This window comes from Plecotus auritus, assembly GCF_963455305.1.
Source record: "Plecotus auritus genome assembly, chromosome: 9".
Taxonomy (NCBI): Eukaryota; Metazoa; Chordata; class Mammalia; order Chiroptera; family Vespertilionidae; genus Plecotus; species Plecotus auritus.
The window spans coordinates 58,804,732-58,821,526 of NC_137783.1; the positions used below are offsets into that span (position 1 = coordinate 58,804,732).

General features: G+C 42.1%; 2 protein-coding genes across 10 annotated transcripts in view; one reads left to right on the forward strand and one right to left on the reverse strand.

The window, feature by feature from the left end:
* The window catches only part of NCOA4 (nuclear receptor coactivator 4), a 34,445-nt gene extending 22,487 nt beyond the window's left edge, over nucleotides 1-11,958 (forward strand). For 4 of the 8 annotated variants that reach the window (XM_080687385.1, XM_080687392.1, XM_080687386.1 and 1 more), the window contains 9 exons: nucleotides 125-276; nucleotides 1,720-1,860; nucleotides 2,001-2,089; nucleotides 2,394-2,502; nucleotides 4,386-4,475; nucleotides 5,538-5,684; nucleotides 8,540-9,535; nucleotides 9,936-10,079; nucleotides 10,431-11,958. In XM_080687385.1, the coding sequence (XP_080543511.1) occupies nucleotides 125-276; nucleotides 1,720-1,860; nucleotides 2,001-2,089; nucleotides 2,394-2,502; nucleotides 4,386-4,475; nucleotides 5,538-5,684; nucleotides 8,540-9,535; nucleotides 9,936-10,079; nucleotides 10,431-10,436 (1,874 nt within the window). In that variant the 3' untranslated portion in view covers nucleotides 10,437-11,958. The remainder of the gene's footprint in view (nucleotides 1-124; nucleotides 277-1,719; nucleotides 1,861-2,000; nucleotides 2,090-2,393; nucleotides 2,503-4,385; nucleotides 4,476-5,537; nucleotides 5,685-8,539; nucleotides 9,536-9,935; nucleotides 10,080-10,430) is intronic. The other 4 variants (XM_080687391.1, XM_080687388.1, XM_080687390.1 and 1 more) reach the window with 1 other exon arrangement.
* Nucleotides 11,959-12,056: 98 nt separating this feature from the next.
* LOC308257526 (mitochondrial import inner membrane translocase subunit Tim23) overlaps nucleotides 12,057-16,795 on the reverse strand; it is a 33,839-nt gene continuing 29,100 nt past the window's right edge. The window contains exon 7 of one of the 2 annotated variants that reach the window (XM_080687394.1): nucleotides 12,057-13,204. In XM_080687394.1, coding sequence (XP_080543520.1) covers nucleotides 13,089-13,204 — 116 coding nt within the window. In that variant the 3' untranslated portion in view covers nucleotides 12,057-13,088. The remainder of the gene's footprint in view (nucleotides 13,205-16,795) is intronic. The other variant, XM_080687395.1, reaches the window with a different exon arrangement.

Consider the following 16,795-nt stretch of genomic DNA (forward strand, 5'->3'; position numbering starts at 1 on the left):
GTTGGAAGTAATCTAAGCAGTTAGTAACTGGGAGCTGGTTGGAATGATCATTTTGGGGAGGATTGAAAGGTGGTTTCTGGTTGTAATGATGGTGTAATTTGAATTGTTCTGTTTTTCTTTGAAGGAACAGTGAGCAGAATGAGTACCTCACAGGACCAGAATGGCTTCAGTAAGAGAGAACCCCTTTTGAGGTGTCGTGATGCACAGAGGGACTTAGAGCTTGCTATTGGTGGAGTTCTCCGGGCTGAACAGCAAATTAAAGATAACTTGCGAGAGGTATGATTTGTGCTTTTCTCTTGCTGTGTCTGGACTCTTAGCACAGGCATGGTTAGAGTATGGCCAAGGGTTGGCTTCTCAGTGCCAACCAAGAAGTTTCACCCCATGCCTTCCATGGTCTGCCTGAAATGTTGATGTCTTTAATTCCAAAGGGAAATAAAGCAGGTGTTAGAAGAGTTGGGAAACTTTGTACCAAGAGAATTAGTTCAGCGTGCATTTTTTGGTTGCTCTTCTTTGCGGTCCCTGTGCCAAGCACTGCCATAAAAAACAAAACAAAGCCCAAAAAACGAATGAGCAGTATAATGTTCATCTGTATCCTGGGTGCATAAAGGATGGCACAAGATCCTGTCCCCTACCATTTTTTAACTTGTTGATTGCATGGTTTTGGTGGTGGCATGGTTCTGTAAATGACTGTCAGAGTAAGCAAGAATGAAATATGTTTGTTCCATTAGCTTAATAGTATTATTTTGGTGAGTGGGTAGACCAAGTAGTATTACATGACTTTGAAATACTTTATTATACAGGAAAAAATGTGTTTTAAAATAGTTTTTAAAAAATATATATTTATTGATTTCAGAGAGGAAGGAATAGAGAGAGAGAGAGAGAGAGAATCATCAATGGTGAGAGAGAATCATTGATTGGCTGCCACTTGCACACCCCCTACTGGGGATTGAGCCCACAACCTGGGCATGTGCCCTTGACTGGAATCGAACCTGGGCCCCTTCAGTCTGCAGGCTGGCACTCTATCCACTCAGTCAAACTGGCTAGGGCTAAAATAGTTTTTTTAAAATGTGGGTTCTCACTGATAATTTGTAACTGTTTTGATGTTTTTCCTTAGGATTTTATATTTACCCCTCTTTGAATCACTGTTTATGCTTCCAGAAACATTTACTTTACAATTGTACTTAAACTGTCTATCCTAGTGGTCTCTGGTTATTGACATATAGTGGCACATCTCTTTATCAAATAGGTCTACCGTCGTCAATGGGTTGCTCATTTGTAAGGTGAGAAAAAAGATAAAGGCTAGCTATTAAGTCAATAGTCTTACCTTATTACACTTGTAAATTTATAAAACTATAGGTTTTCAAATTATATGAAAAACTGAGGGGGATCAGTATTACCTGACATATCCTTATATTTTCTCTTGATTATTTTAGGACACCCAAAATTAACCTGGCCTCTTAGTATTGTGGGAGGATTTTAGAGCTTAGATATACTTTTTTGGCTGGAATTCTTAAAATGGGTCCTTGGGGCTTTGGGGACACTAAGCCCAGAAATTATAGGTACAAATTTTAGTATGTGCATTTTTCTGGGGAGATGTCATTGGATAGCCAAAAGGATTTGTGACTCCCAAAAGTTTAAGAACCTCACTGTTCAGTGGGAAATAATTCTTTGGGCTTATAACAATAGTGAAGCTAATATTAATATGTATGTATTTCTTAGATCAAAGCTCAGATTCACAGCTGCATAAGCCGTCACTTGGAATGCCTTCGAAGCCGGGAGGTGTGGTTGTATGAACAGGTAGATCTCATCTATCAGCTTAAAGAGGAGACACTTCAGCAGCAGGCCCAACAGCTCTACTGGGTAAGGTGGCTGGTTTATAGAGAAAGTCTTTCCTGTATTGTGGAATCAGATAAAAGTTTAATCTCAAGTGCTATTTGTTAACTTGGTACATTTGTTGCTTTTTGTATCATCGTGGCAAGGTGGTTTTATTTTTCTTATAGTTACTGGGCCAGTTCAATTGTCTTATTCATCAACTGGAGTGCACCCAAAACAAAGATCTAGCCAATCAAGTGTCCGTGTGCCTGGAGAGGTAAAGACTATCTTTGCTTGTTTTTATTTTTGCACTTTGACTTTGGTGTATTAAAAAAAAAAGTCACTTTTGTAACTCATTGCAACCTGTTGGATTTACTTGACTTGTCTGTTCCTGTGATAAGATCATCTTGCTTTATATATTTAATATTATACTTGGTGCGTGGTTAAGTGATCTATCTTTGGTTGAGAGTCTTAGAAAAGTACAATCATTTCAGATAATTCACAATTTGGCTTTTGTTTTAGATGAAGTTGAAATAGATATTTCTTAAAAATAGCCAGATTTTATTTATTTTTTTCTCCAGACTGGGCAGTTTGACCCTCAAACCTGAAGATTCGACTGTCCTACTCTTTGAAGCAGACACAACTGCTCTGCGCCAGGCCATCACCACGTTTGGGTCCCTCAAGACCATCGTGAGTAATACTGATCTCAGATGGTTCATAGTGTGCTGCTCAGGTCTTTGACCTCACACATGGTACTAAAAACATCACATTTTTATTTGGATACTGGCTTTCTAGAGAATTTGGTGAACTTCAGAAATTTCACATTCTGATTAAGACGACAGGGCATTAGGCTGGTAGTTCTTGGGTATTGATTCATGGATAATCTCAAGAACTCATCTGGTATTAAAACCTTTGACATATTTCTTAAGAAATTTACTAGTGGCCCAGTGCACAAAATTCGTGCACATTAAAAGGGGATTAATTAGAGGATATAACTTAATATTGCTATTTGCCCTTTCTCTATAATAGAAGTGTCAGAGATGAAAGAAAATTAGTAAAATGTATATGAAAACCTTCCTCCTGTCAGAGTCTGGGGCTCACCACGGGACCCAGAGTGAAGTCCCCGCCCACCCACATGCACCTCAAAATTGCGTGAGACCCAGACCAAGCTGGCCCCGCCCCCATTGGGCTAGATCCAGACCTGGCCAGTCCCACCCTTGTCAAGCCCTGCCGGGCAGGGGATGTAGCCTCAGGTCCCCTGGCCCGACGCCAGGACGGGGGGGCGTGGCCAGCCTCAGGTCCCCCGGTCCAGCACTGGGAGCGGGCACAGCCTCAGGTGCCCGTCAAGCCCCGCTGGGGAGGGGGTGTGGCCTGAGTTCCCCCGACCCAGCACTGCGGGTAACCTTGAGGTCCCCTGTCAAGCCCCGCTGGGTGGGGAGCACGGCCTGATGTCCCCTGTCAAGCACACCTTGAGGTTCCCCAACAAGCCCCGCTGGGCGGTGAGTGTGGCCTCAGGTCCCCCGGCCTGGTGCCAAGGCGGAAGGCGCGGCCTGAGGTCCCCTGTCAAGCCCCGCCAGGCAGGGGGGCGCAGCCTCAGGTCCCCTGGCCCAGTGCTGGGGCAGGGGGCGCTGCCTGAGGTCCCCCGTCAAGCCCCGCCAGGCGGGGGGTGTGGTCTAAGGTTCCCCGATCTGGTGCTGGGGTGGGGCGTTCGCCCTGAGTTCCCCTGACCCAGCACTGGGGGTGCACCTTGAGGTCCTCTGTCAAGCTCCGCTGGGTGGGGGGTATGGCCTGAGGTCCCCTGTCAAGCCCAGCCAGGCAGGAGGGCACAGCCTCAGGTCCCCTGGCCCAATGCTGGGACGGGGGGTGCAGCCTGAAGTCCCCCAGCCTGGTGCTGGGGTTGGGGGAGCAGCCTGAGGTCCTCTAGCCCAGCACCAGGACGGGAAGTTCACCTTGAGGTTCCCCAGCAAGCCGTGTCGGGCGGGGGGGATGGGGCATAGCCTCAGGTCCCCTGGCCTCGTGCCAGGGCAGGGGTGCAGCCTGAGGTCCCCTGTGAAGCCCTACTGGGTGGGGGGCGTGGCCTGAGGTCCCCTGTCAAGCCCTGCTGGGTGGGGGGCACAGCCTGAGGTCCCCTGTCAAGCCCTATGGGGGCAGGGGAGGGCGTAACCTCAGGTCCCTGCTGATTGCTCGTTAAGGCTCTTTATGGGAACTTGGCTTCAGCTGTGGGTGCAGCCATCTTTGTGATGGAGTGATGGTCAATTAGCATATTCCCTCTTTATTAGCTAGGATGGCTTGAATGGTGTTTCATATAAAAAAGCAAACATGGTCTCATTTGGGTCTTGTTAAAAGTAGTAATATTACCAGTTGTGGTGAAATTTCTTTTATGATCTTATGTAGTAAATAGAGATTTCTCAGATTTGATAACTACTTTGTAGATCATTGAATTTAGTGTAAAGAATATTCTATAGAAATGGTAATGCTTTGCTTAATACTTTTGAAATTTAGGGATTACAATTTCACTTTTTGCTCTGAAAGTTAACATTAATAAACATGATTATTTTGCTTTTATTTTATAGCAAATTCCTGAGCAGTTGATGGCTCATGCTAGCTCATCTAATATTGGGCCCTTCATGGAGAAAAGAGGGTATATCCCATTGCTTGAGCAGGTAAAATGTAATTTTGTTTCTGATAACTGAGTTATTACTTGGCTAATATTTCTTTCGGGGTTTAAGTAAATCACTTTTATTTTTTTGCTGGGTTAGTTTATGCAATTAAATTCTTCCTTTGAGACTGAATGTCAAATAGAAATTTAGATGTTTAATAGGCATTGAGTAATAGAAAGTTATTGTTATCAATCTTACCTAATAATAGACAAACATGTAAATTGACAGTACCTCTGCTACGCCCACCAGCCAATCAGGAGTGAGTAAGCAAATTAACCCGCCAAAGATGATGTTAATTTGCATACTCAGGCGCCGAGTGACGGGGGGGGGGGGGGGGCGGGCGTTCCGCCCCACCCCCGGTCTCTCAGCGTCTCTGGGCAGCGTGGGAAGGCAGGGCTGGAGTGGAAAGAGGCGGCTTCGGGGCTGGGCGGGAGTGGAAAGGTGATGCTGGCAGCCAGGAGCCAGGGAAAGGAAGGCCCATTTTAGCACAAATCTTCGTGCATCGGGCTTCTAGTTAGTTCATAAGAAATTATCATCAGCCCTAGCCAGTTTAGATCACTGGATAGAACATTGGCCTGTGTAGTGAAGGGTCCAGGGTTCCATTGTAGTCAAGGGCATGGACCTCAGTTGCAGGCTTGATATCTCTAGCCCTGGTTGGGGTACATGCGGGAGGCAACCAATCAATGTGTCTCTCACATGGATGTTTCACTCTGTCTCTCCCCCTTGCTTCCATTCTCAAAATCAATGGCAAAATATCCTCAGGTGAGGATTAACAAAACAAAAAAAGGAAGTGTCATTAGCTCTCTGCGTGGGTATCCTTTTCTTTATAATTCCTAGATTTGATTTACTTCTAAAGGCAATTCAAATATAGGTTTCTAGACATTGTGAGTTGAGAAGAACCCTGGACCTCAGCCATACTACTTCATTTATAACTGTGAATATGGAGGCTTAGGGAAGTCATGTAATTTGTGAAGAGTTAGTGGCAAGCCAAGATTAGAGTTTAGGTCTCCTGCTTTCCTGAACTTTCTACTGCATTTGACATTCATTGTCTTGTTATGTGATTAGCAGAAGCCAGCATCCAGCACCACAGCTGTCCCTCTCAGTGAATGGCTCCTTGGAAGCAAACCAGCCAATGGTCATCCAGCTCCTTACACACCCAGCACCAATCTCCAGGACTGGCTCACCCAAAAGCAGATCTTCGAGAATAGTCAGGTGTGTTGCTGCTTTATTGTTTCTGAGGTAGATGTATTAGTAGATGGGGTTAGTATGTTTTTGTTTAGTTTTTAGTTCTGGTCTAGAAACATGTATTTTTAATAACTTTTAATTACAATAGTGACATCTCTTTGCCATAGAAAGTTTAGTAAACAAAGAACTATATAAAGAAATACAAATATTCCCAACATGCAGAGACAACCACAGTAACATTTTTATTTATATACTTCACTATAGGCCTGATGCACGGATTCATGCACCAGTTGGGGTCTCTCACCCTGGCCTGTGCCCTACAATATGGGACCCCTGGGGTATGTTGGACTGGTTCCAGCCCGATCCCTGCAGAAGGGCCAAAACCGGTAGTCCGACATCCCCCGAAGTCTGTAGTAGTGTGCAAAGCGGCAGGCGGCCAGGGAGATGCCCTAGCACTGCCACGGAGGCCGGGGAGGTGGGAGAGGCTGGTGCTGCTGCAGCTGCGCTCACCAGCCTTGAGCCTCCAGCCGTGAGCCTGGCATCTGGTCCCCATTTGTCAGCTGAGCGCACTGACCACCAGGGGGCAGCTCCTGCATTGAGCACCTGCCCCCTGGTGGTCAGTGTGCATCATAGCAACCAGTCGTTAAGTCATTCAGTTGACTGGTTGCTTAGGCTTTTATATATAGACTAGAGGCCCAGTGCACGAAATTCGTGCACTACGGGGGGGGGGGGGTGTCCCTCAGCCCAGCCTGCACCCTCTCCAATCTGGGACCCCTCGAGGGATGTCCAACTGCCCGTTTAGGCCCGATCCCACCAACGGGCAGTTGGACATCCCTCTCACAGTCCAGGACTGCTGGCTCCCAACTGCTCGCCTGCATACCTTCCTGATTGCTCCTAACCGCTTCTGCCTGCCAGCCTGATCACCCCCTAACCACTCCCCTGCCAGCCTGATTGATGCCTAACTGCTCCCCTGCCAGCCTGTTTTCCCCTAACTGCCCTCCCCTGCCAGCCTGGTCACCCCTAACTGCCCTCTCCTGCAGGCCTGGTCACCCCTAACTGCTTTCCCCTGCAGGCCTGGGTCCCTCCCAACTGCCTTTCCCTGCAGGCCTGGTCCCCCCAACTTCCCTCCTCTGCCGGCTTGGTCACCCCTAACTGCCCTCCCCTGCAGGCTTGATCACCCCCAACTGCCCTCCCTTGCAGGCCTGGTCCCTCCCAACTGCCCTCACCTGCTGGCCTGATTGCCCACAACTGCCCTTCCTTGCAGGCCTGGTCCCTCCCAACTGCCCTCCCCTGCTGGCCTGATCGCCCACAACTGCCCTCCCTTGCAGGCCTGGTCCCTCCCAACTGCCCTCCCCTGCTGGCCATCTTGTGGTGGCCATCTTGTGTCCACCTTTGACCACATGGGGGCAACCATCTTGTGTGATGGAGTGATGGTCAATCTGCATATTAATCTTTTATTAGATAGGATAGAGGCCTGGTGCACGGGTGGGGGCCAGCTGGTTTGCCCTGAAGGGTGTCCCGGATCAGGGTGTGGGTTCCCTTGGGGAGTGGGGTGGCCTGGCCACGCCCCCTGGCGACCCAGGTGGAGGCCCTGGTATCTGGGATTTATTTATCTTCTACAATTGAAACTTTGTAGCCTGGAGTGGAGCCAAGCCTTTTGCTTGCTCTGTGGCAGCAGCCATTTCTATTGGGATTTATGTATCTTCTATAATTGAAACTTTGTAGCCTTAAGCGGAGGCCTGGGCCAGCCAGGGTGTGCTGAAAGCTTGGCTTCCTCCATCGCCCAGGGCAACCCTAGCCTCCTGCTCTTTCCAGCTCTGTGGCTGCCGCCATTTCTGTTTGGGTTTATGTATCTTCTATCATTGAAACTTTGTAGCCTTGAATGGAGGCCTAGGCCGGCAAGGGCAGGCGGAAAGCTTGGCTTCCTCCATTGCCAGGGAAACCCAAGCCTCCCTCTTGCTCTCTGTGGCCGTAGCCATCTTGGTTGGGTTTATTTGCATATCTACTCCTGATTGGCTGGTGGGCGTGGCTGGTGGTGTAGCGGAGTGATGGTTAATTTGCATATTACTCTTTTATTAGATAGAATTTTTCTATGCACACATATACTTATACAAAAAAAATTATCCTATAAGTCCTGTTTTGGCTATTAGATTTTTTTTTCACTAATAGGGCATGAATATATTTCTCTGTCACTTAATTTCTTCCATAAAATCCTTAATAGAATATAGTGTTTCATCAATTGGCTATAATTTAATTTCCAGGTTTTCTTTAGTGGGGGGAATATAAACAAAGTTCCTCTTAACATTCAGGAGCTAATTCTTTGTTAGTGCCTTAGGAGAAAATTCCTAGAAATGGCATTCTTAGATTACAGTTTTAGATACATATTACCAACTTGGCTTTCCAGGAAATTGATATTAATTTATATTCCCCCCAGCAGAGTATTGATTGTATTTGCTTCCCTGAAACTTCTCTAAGTTACTTATAAGTGTTTTTGTGAATTTGACACAAAATAACAATTTTAAGGAAATTGAGTATTTTTTCTGTTTATTAGCCCCTTTCTATGATTTGCCTAAGTATATATTTTGTTCACTTTTGTCTTTATTCATAGAGGCATGTTATGTAGAACTAATTTCTCTTTTCTATTTATGCTACAAATGCTTTCTCTTAGTTTGCCTTTAATATTTTTCAGTTTTTTAAATTGCAGAAAATTTTTTTTATGTACTCAAATATTTTATTATTGTAATAGAGAAATCCCTTTTCTCTGTATACTTAAATTTAGAAACACTAGGCAATGTAGTAAATAGGCAAATGGAACTGTTATCATTAAATCCCAAAGCACTCATAATGTTCTGGTGAACTAATATTGTGTACTTTCTGCTTAGACTTCCTCCAGAACCTGCAGTGTCTTTAGTAATGTCTGGGGCAACCTAAAGGGCCTGGAAAACTGGCTCCACAAGAGCCAACAACAAGAAGTTCCTGAAAAACCACGTTACGAAAAGGGTAACAGCTGTTCTACCACCAGCTCATGCTCCGTTGATACTGAAAAGGTTGAAGATCCAGAGCTTCTTGATCAAGATGAGATGAATCTTTCTGATTGGCTGTTGACTGACCAGGACTCTCCAAAGCTGGAGAAGCCTGGGAATGGCAGCTGTGAAACCAGTGAGAAGTTTAAGCTCCTGTTCCAGGTGTTCCACGAGTCCTACAATGTGAATGATTGGCTTGTCAAGTCCGATTCCTGTACCAATTGTCGGGGCAACCAGCCCAAAGGTGTGGAGATTGAAAACCTGGGCAATCTGAAGTGCCTGAATGACCACAGTGAGGCCAAGAAATCCTTGTCCACTCCTAGCATGGTTATTGAGGATTGGCTTGTCCGGAACCATCAGGACACATATAAAGTAGAGGAGGTCTGCAAAGCCAATGAGCCCTGTACAAGCTTTGCAGAGTGTGTGTGTGATGAAAATTGTGAGAAGGAAGCTGTGTCTAAGTGGCTGCTGGAGAAAGAAGGAAAGGATAAAAATGGTATGCCTGCGGAACCAAAACCTGAATCAGAGAAGCATCCAGATTCCCTGAATATGTGGCTCTGTCCTTCCAGGAAAGAGGCAGCAGAACAAGCTAAAATATCAAAGGCAATGGCTCCTTCCAAAATTGCTGATTCCTTCAAAATGATAAGGAACAGTTCCTTGTCGGAGTGGCTCATCATACCCTCATGCAAGGAAGGACATCTCAAAGATAGAGCTGGCAAAAAGCTTATGAGTCCAGTGGCCACTTCCTGGTGTCCCTTTAATACAGCTGACTGGGTCTTGCCAGGAAAGAAGACAGGAAACCTCAGTCAGTTATCCTCAGGAGAAGACAAGTGGCTACTACGAAAGAAGGCCAAGGTGGGCAGACATCAAAATAGCACCATTTGAAATATATTTAACAGGTTTTTACTTCCTTAATCCCAAACCTTACAAATGGCCCAGATCCTTAAACATGTTAAGTTAAATTTTGCTTAAGTATTGATTTTGGTGCATTGTTAGCAACAGAATGGAGGATTTGTGAATATTCAGACAAATTTTTGTGCATTTTCCAGGTCCACAATCCCCATCCTGCAAGGGGAAAAATGCACGAAAAACACCAACCTGTTTTATTGCTACTTATGGGAAAAAATTTAGGGGCAGAGGAAACAATTGTCACCTTTGCTCTTATTAGAGAGAATGCCCAACATTTACATTATTCCTTATTGACACTGTATTATTGGGAAGATAATTTGTAGCAACCCATCTTTTTGTCTTGCAGGAAGTATTACTTAATTCACCCCTGCAGGAGGAACATAACTTCCCCCCAGAACATAACTATGCCCTCCCAGCAGTTTGTGATCTCTTTGCCTGTATGCAGCTTAAAGTTGATAAAGAAAAGTGGCTATATCGAACTCCTCTACAGGTGGGTACACACCAATAGTCTACGTATTAGATCTTACAGCTTATGTTTTCTTATATATAAACTCGTACTTTGCCTATTAAACCAGATTCATATTAATGGAATATTAGGCAAATAAGGGTTTGGGGGAGAGGGAGATAATAAAATTTCATGTATTTCACCTGAACTTGCTTTATGAAATAACTAGTACATACTTGAAAGTGGCATTACAAGATAATGATGTAGTTGTCAGGAATTTTTAGAACCTGTGTGGATTCAAATAGCTTATTGAGAAATGAGTGAGCTTTTAAAGTGGGGAGAAATGTTTTTATGCTACAGTGAAGTGATTGTTTATATGTGGGCCTTTCATTACAGATGTGAAGGAATGGAGTACTAGAATCAAGCAACTTTTCTGCAAATCATCACATTTCCATGAGCCGGGTGACTGCAGCTTGCCAAATCATAGTGTTTCTGGGTGTGACCAGCCAGTTTAGTTCCTTTCCTGCCTAATTTTGAACTAGTGAAATGTCATCACTTATGAATTACTGTGTAAAAGAAAAAGACTGTTGATGCTGAGGTGATTCAGTTTCTTCTTACAATTCACCCCTACACTAGAAAGAAACACAGTATCTTGGTGGATATTTCTTTCACAAGCCTCCATGGCTCCTTAAATTGTGTTATTAGTATATTAAAACTGTAGTTTTAAAAATGAAAGAGTTCTATAATCAAGTTGATTTAAAGCTAGTCAACTTCCTTAACCTTTTGGTTACCCTTCTTTAGATGCTTCCCTTGCTGTGGGTTTTTTCCATTAGTGGTGGAAGTAATTATTTCTTCTGTTTAAGTAATATATAGCATACTTCACACAAATAACCTTGAGAATAGAGATTTTTTTGTTTTTTTGTAAACCAAAATGTGTGCCAACATCTTGGCAATTTTTGACATTAATTACAAAATGGTTAGCCCACAGGTCAGATTCTATTTTCTTTTGGAAGAAATTAAGCTACTGCAAATTTTGTCTTTATTTCCTTAAGTGTTATTAAATTATCTAGTGAGCTCTTTTAGAAAAGCTCTAAATTGCTTTAAGATGATATTCTGGGTAATCCTATTTGAAAATATTCTGAAGAAATGCAAGCAAAAGAGCCCTAGTGCCGATTAATCAGATAGCAAAAGGCAAAACATGTTGGAAATATAGTACTTGAACTATTCATTATCCTAAGGGTTGGTTATTGGTGTATCCTGTGTAAATGGAAGTTGAGCTTGACATTGACACTTGGTGCTTTTAACTAGGGATAAATTAAATGTCCTTACTGCAAGCAGTGTACCTTGTATCTTTACCTCTAAAAGTGCAGTGAGCAGGCTGTTCTGAACACTTGTGCCTTGGGGTGTTTATTGAAGCTTTATGAAAACTGGTGTTTTCTCAAAATCCTTAAAGTCATGCCCACGATTTAAAAAGTTTCTCTGTAGGAGAGAGATGGGAATTATGTTTTTAAATTCTTTGATATAGCTGCTTTCCAGGCTTCTAAATTAAGCCACTCAACTTACCCTGGTATATGGTATTGGAAATACTTTTAAAGTGTGTGATGTCATCTAGAAAGCCCTTTTGGGGAAATTTCAGTTTTAACAGTGTCATTTCCCATACGGCTTCATTGGAATTCTTGAACCATGGCTGGAAAAAGCCCTCTATTATTTTGTCTCTCCCAGACACCATTTAAAACTTTAATAAAGGTGGTGGGTAAAAACTTAAGGAGCCTTTCCATTATCTTAGGTTGCAGGAAACTGTAGTTTTTGAGGTTTAACACTGTGTATTCCTAAATTTACATTAATCACTTTGCTAATTAGTATGTAAAAGTCTTTTGCATTGATGCATTTTGTACTTTCCTCCATTAAAAGTCTAACAGCCATAGTTGTGTGTATTTGTAAAAGTACTTTGTAACAAAATATTCTATCACATGTAAATGTGATAACCTTTGGTTAGTAGTACACTGATAACAAAAATTTTTATATTCAATAAAATATCTGTATTTTATGAATCTTAAATTAGCAAGAACAGGTATGCTGCTACTAACTTCCATTTTCAGTCTGTTGCTACAAACTCTTCATGTTACTCCTTTCAATTTTTAATTTGCTAAAACTTTCTGCCAAATCCCTCATTAGATGCATCCAAAAAGGCCCCACTTTTTCCAATCATAACTACCAGTTTAGAATTTATTATGTATATGTATAATCTGCAGTGCAATTTTATATTTTCATATATAGAAACTAGAAATAACTTGCCTTTATTTCCTTTCGCTTTCCCAAGGCTTCCTTAAAAACGTAAAACTCTTATCTGTTACATCTCTTTTTCTAACTATCCCCAGAAAGGGGATGAGTTAATATATACATTATTAAGCATGATCACTGCACAGGTGGTTCTAGCACACTACTCTAATGGCATAATGTTTAATCTGAAGTATCTTGAGGTTATTTAGTGTCAACTCTATTGGAGGAAAATCTTAACCCACCTGCTAATACTGCCAGTAACCCTGCATTTCAACACAAACATGAAAATATGTTTTAGCCTAGTTGGGGCAGAAAAAAATGCTAAGGGTAAATTTCACTTTAAAATCAGAAAAATGTTTTTAAATGGAAACACTATGTTTACATTGGAGTGGACTTTGGTTTTTCACACTTTATTGGGAATACAAGGCAATCTTACAATCTTGGATCATTAAATGAACAAACATGGTGATATAGTACTGACAACAAGAATGATCTGAATGATGGGAGTAAGTGGTTTTCCAGTTCAGGAGGTAACAGAGAACAGGTGCAAGATCTTGAAAAAGAACCATATTACTCAGCCACCAAAGGGTTTTGGCTTCAACTCACTAATGGCTGGAAGGAGAGCCAGTCTAGTCAACCATCTTCATCACAGCAATTCGGAAATCTGCACAATTTTTCAAACTATTTGTAGGTATAGGAGAGAACTCCATACTGACTCATAAATTGATCTGGATGACTACTAAAGTGTCCTCTAGTCACAAGTTGGCAGAATCTTCAGAGTGACTGTTGCAGCAAGGAGCCCTTCATGTGCTCCCAGTTGTTATATAATGCATAGAGGCTAGTAAGTGTCAGTCCTGCTAGACCACCTCGTGCTACCCCTCGAAGACCACCTGGGGAAGAGAGAAAGAGATTTGTATTGCATAGTGTCCTAGCACCAAAGGATTAAATGAGTATCAAGATTGAGACATAGCATTCATGTTTATAAAGACTCCATTCCAAGCGGAGAGTAAAAGTTTTAAAGTGATATAATAAACCAATCAGGAGATAAATGCCCTAAATGATGTTTAATATACATACTATGTTTCATATTTAAAATATTTTTTAATGTCACAATTTTTACCTAAGATAATCAGCATTAACAATTTCTTGACTTCTCAATCTGACTTGTTCTTACAATACTTTTAAAGATCTATGCTTATTATTGAAGTCCCAGCCAGATAAAGTATTTCCTGCTAATATAGACTACACAGGCACTGTCAACTGACTTAAGGCAATAATACAGAGAAGGCGACACTCTTTGGAAATAGTGAGCAGCCTTTGGACTCTGCACATGTTCTGAAAATACTAACTTTAAAGATTCAAGTAGTGGTAATAAGTGGCTATAATGAAGCTTTGAGTTAGGTGCTGGTGAAGCACCACTTCCCCACCCCCCATTCCTTCACTGATGTGTCAATCTTCTACAACTACTGAGCAATGAGTTGAAAACAATCCTCACACTAGTTGAAAACATTCAAGGATTAGACTATTTTTGCTTAACAACAAAATATTTTTTGTGTTGAAAACGATCAGCAATAGATATTTTGTTTGAAATGCAGAAACAAAAATGTTTCAACTAGTTATTTGAAAATAGCTCCCAAGTCTACCAAGACAAATGGGGGGTACCAAAAGTAACTTAAGTACTTGATGTTTTTTACAGTTTCGTAAACAAGTAGGGACCATAAACTTCAGGCAGCTACTTCTGCACCTATGGAGTATTTTTTTCAAGTTGTGTCAGGAAAGCAAAGGGAATGGAGCTGCAATCCAGTGATTACCTTATTGAGGTCTGAGACAGTAAATTCTGTGAAATTCAGTGATGTTGCCAAATTCACTTCAACCATTTCTGCAATGAATGTCCTGCCAGATGGTTTCAGCTGATAGATCAAGTGGCCACTCCTTCTAGGAGCCTCTCTAGTCTGAAGAGTTCTGATAGCTGATGTGCTTATTAGGCTTCCACTATGAAATGCCCTAATTATCTCTCTTAAGCAGACCCAAACAGAAACTGCATACACAACATCTATAAATAGATGTCAAATATGGGGAGGAGGAGAGTCAGAAACATCAAAAAAATTTAAATAGATATCTCCTTTAAGTGCAGATCTCTATATTATCTTGCTATAGTTAGACTAGGCATTGCAGTTTAATTTGCAACTGTATTCAATGTGGTTGAAACAAAAGTAATATACACTCAATCTGCTAATTTAAAACAATCTCAGTTTAATAAGGACCTACAAATTATCTTTGAAGTCAATAAAGAGTTCTATGGGCTGAAAGTGAACTATAATTAGACCCATTTCCTAAAATGGAAAAAACTACAAAGTACAGGAGAATAAAAACTAAGCTAACTGCAAGATCACTATGGCTCAGTTACTAAACCTGATCTTTTGAGTATAATGAAGGTTCTCTGAAACAGATTACATGATTTAATACTCTAACCATTCTGAGTCAACACAAAGCAAGAGCTAAGGTGGCCTCACTGCGGTTTATCAGAAAAAAGATGGCAGGCAAGTAACTGAAAGCATAATAATTTCTGCAGATACTCTTTCCTGGATCAAACATTCAGGCTAACTTCCCTGGACCTTTAGTAGATTGCAGACCTAGAGGTCTGAAGTCTGCCTGCGGGCTTGGGAATAGCTGCAAACTGCCTGCCAGTTGGCCAACTGCTTTGAGTACCTTAACATAGTTTCTACTTGGCCCTTTTGGAAAGATTTTTACACTAGTTTTTAGCCATCAAATGAACCTCCTGGGCATAGGCACTGGGGTAACAATGAAACTGGAAGGCTTTCCGATCTTTGGGGCATTAATAGCATACTAAGTATTCACAAAGAACAATTTCTCCCCCAGAAAGCTTTCTACTTTCTGACCAAAATAAAACAAACAGTTCAAATCAATTAAGTTACTTCTTTGAAGACTAGAAGAAAAATTATTTCCAGCAAGGAAACACCAAAAATATGCAGTGTTTGATTTACTAAGCACAGTTAATCCTTACTCTAGGCTAGCCTTTTATCACATACCAGCCATGTTTTAGTTTTAACTCTTAACCACTAATTTTAGAGTTTTCCAACTGGTTGATCTGTTAAAAGTTTGAGGACCTTGGCTTTAGGCTTTCTGTAATCAAACTACTTCTGGCTATCTAAGCACAGGAAGTTGATTAGCAAATAACTTGTTTTGAACACAGAGTAACCAAATAAGGCCAACGGTCGGTGTCTGTAAAGCACAACAAACATGAGACGTGTTTCACAGATTTACCTTCCATCTTTTGGATCCTTACACAACTCTTCCAGCGAGGGCAAATATTCCTTCTAATCATGGGGAAATGAGGCCCAGAATCTTTAAATGCCTTTTGGGAGGCAGAGAGCTGGCTAGTGGCAGAGCTTATGTATTGAACTGACAGTTACTTTAGAGCAGGAATTGGCAAATTTTTCTTAAAATGGACAGAAAATAAGTATTTTAGGCTCTGAGGGACCAAAGGCTATTATGCAGTACTGATATAAGCATTTAAAATGTAACTTAAAAAAAAAAAAAGTAAAGCATAAGGAACAGAGACGGATCTGGCAAACAGGAACTGGTGGCCCCTGCTTCAGAGGAACAACCTTACCTACACACTGAGATGGCTACTAAACACCATTCAAAAATTTTTTTGCATGAACTTGACAATTGTTTTGTATTACTTTTAAAAACTGTAGTAAAATACATGTAACATGGTTATTTACTATAAGTGTTCAGTTCAGTGGCATTAAGTACACTGGCAATGCTGTGCTACCATCATCATCCATCTCCAGAGAACTTTCATCTTGCAAAACTGAAACTCTGTACCTACTAAACAGTATCTCTCCACCTCACTCCCAAAGTAATGCCTAATTTTTATGTTGATACATCTTTACTCACTTTTGTTTTTATCGAAGTAGCCCAATACATAATTTTAAAAGTCAAGATAGCACTAAAAGACTTTCGTTATGCACAATAGTCTGGTGCAGTCCCATCCTCACCTTAATTCCCTGTTCCCTAATTCTTTGTCTTTATCTTCATGATTCTAAAGAACATGACTATCGCCCTAGCTGGTTTGGCTCAGTGGATACAGGGGCATTGGCCCGTGAACTGAAGGGTGCCAGGTTTGATTCTGGTCAAGGGCACGTACCTCAGTTGCAGGCTTGATCCCCAGCCCTTGTGGTTGTGCTTATAGGAGGCAGCCAATTGATCTCTCTCTCTCTCTCTCTCTCTCTCTCTCACATGGATGTTTCTCTCTGTCTCTCCCCCTCCCTGTCATGCCCTCTAAAAATCAATGGAGCCCAACCGGCGTGGCTCAGTGGTTGAGTGTTGACCTATGAACCAGGCGGTCACACTGATGAAATGAGGGAATAGTGAGAAAAAGATATAAATCAAAGGTGACTGGGTCACTGGAGGCTGTTTCCTGCTTCCCCGTTTTTTCTCTTTGCTGTTAGACA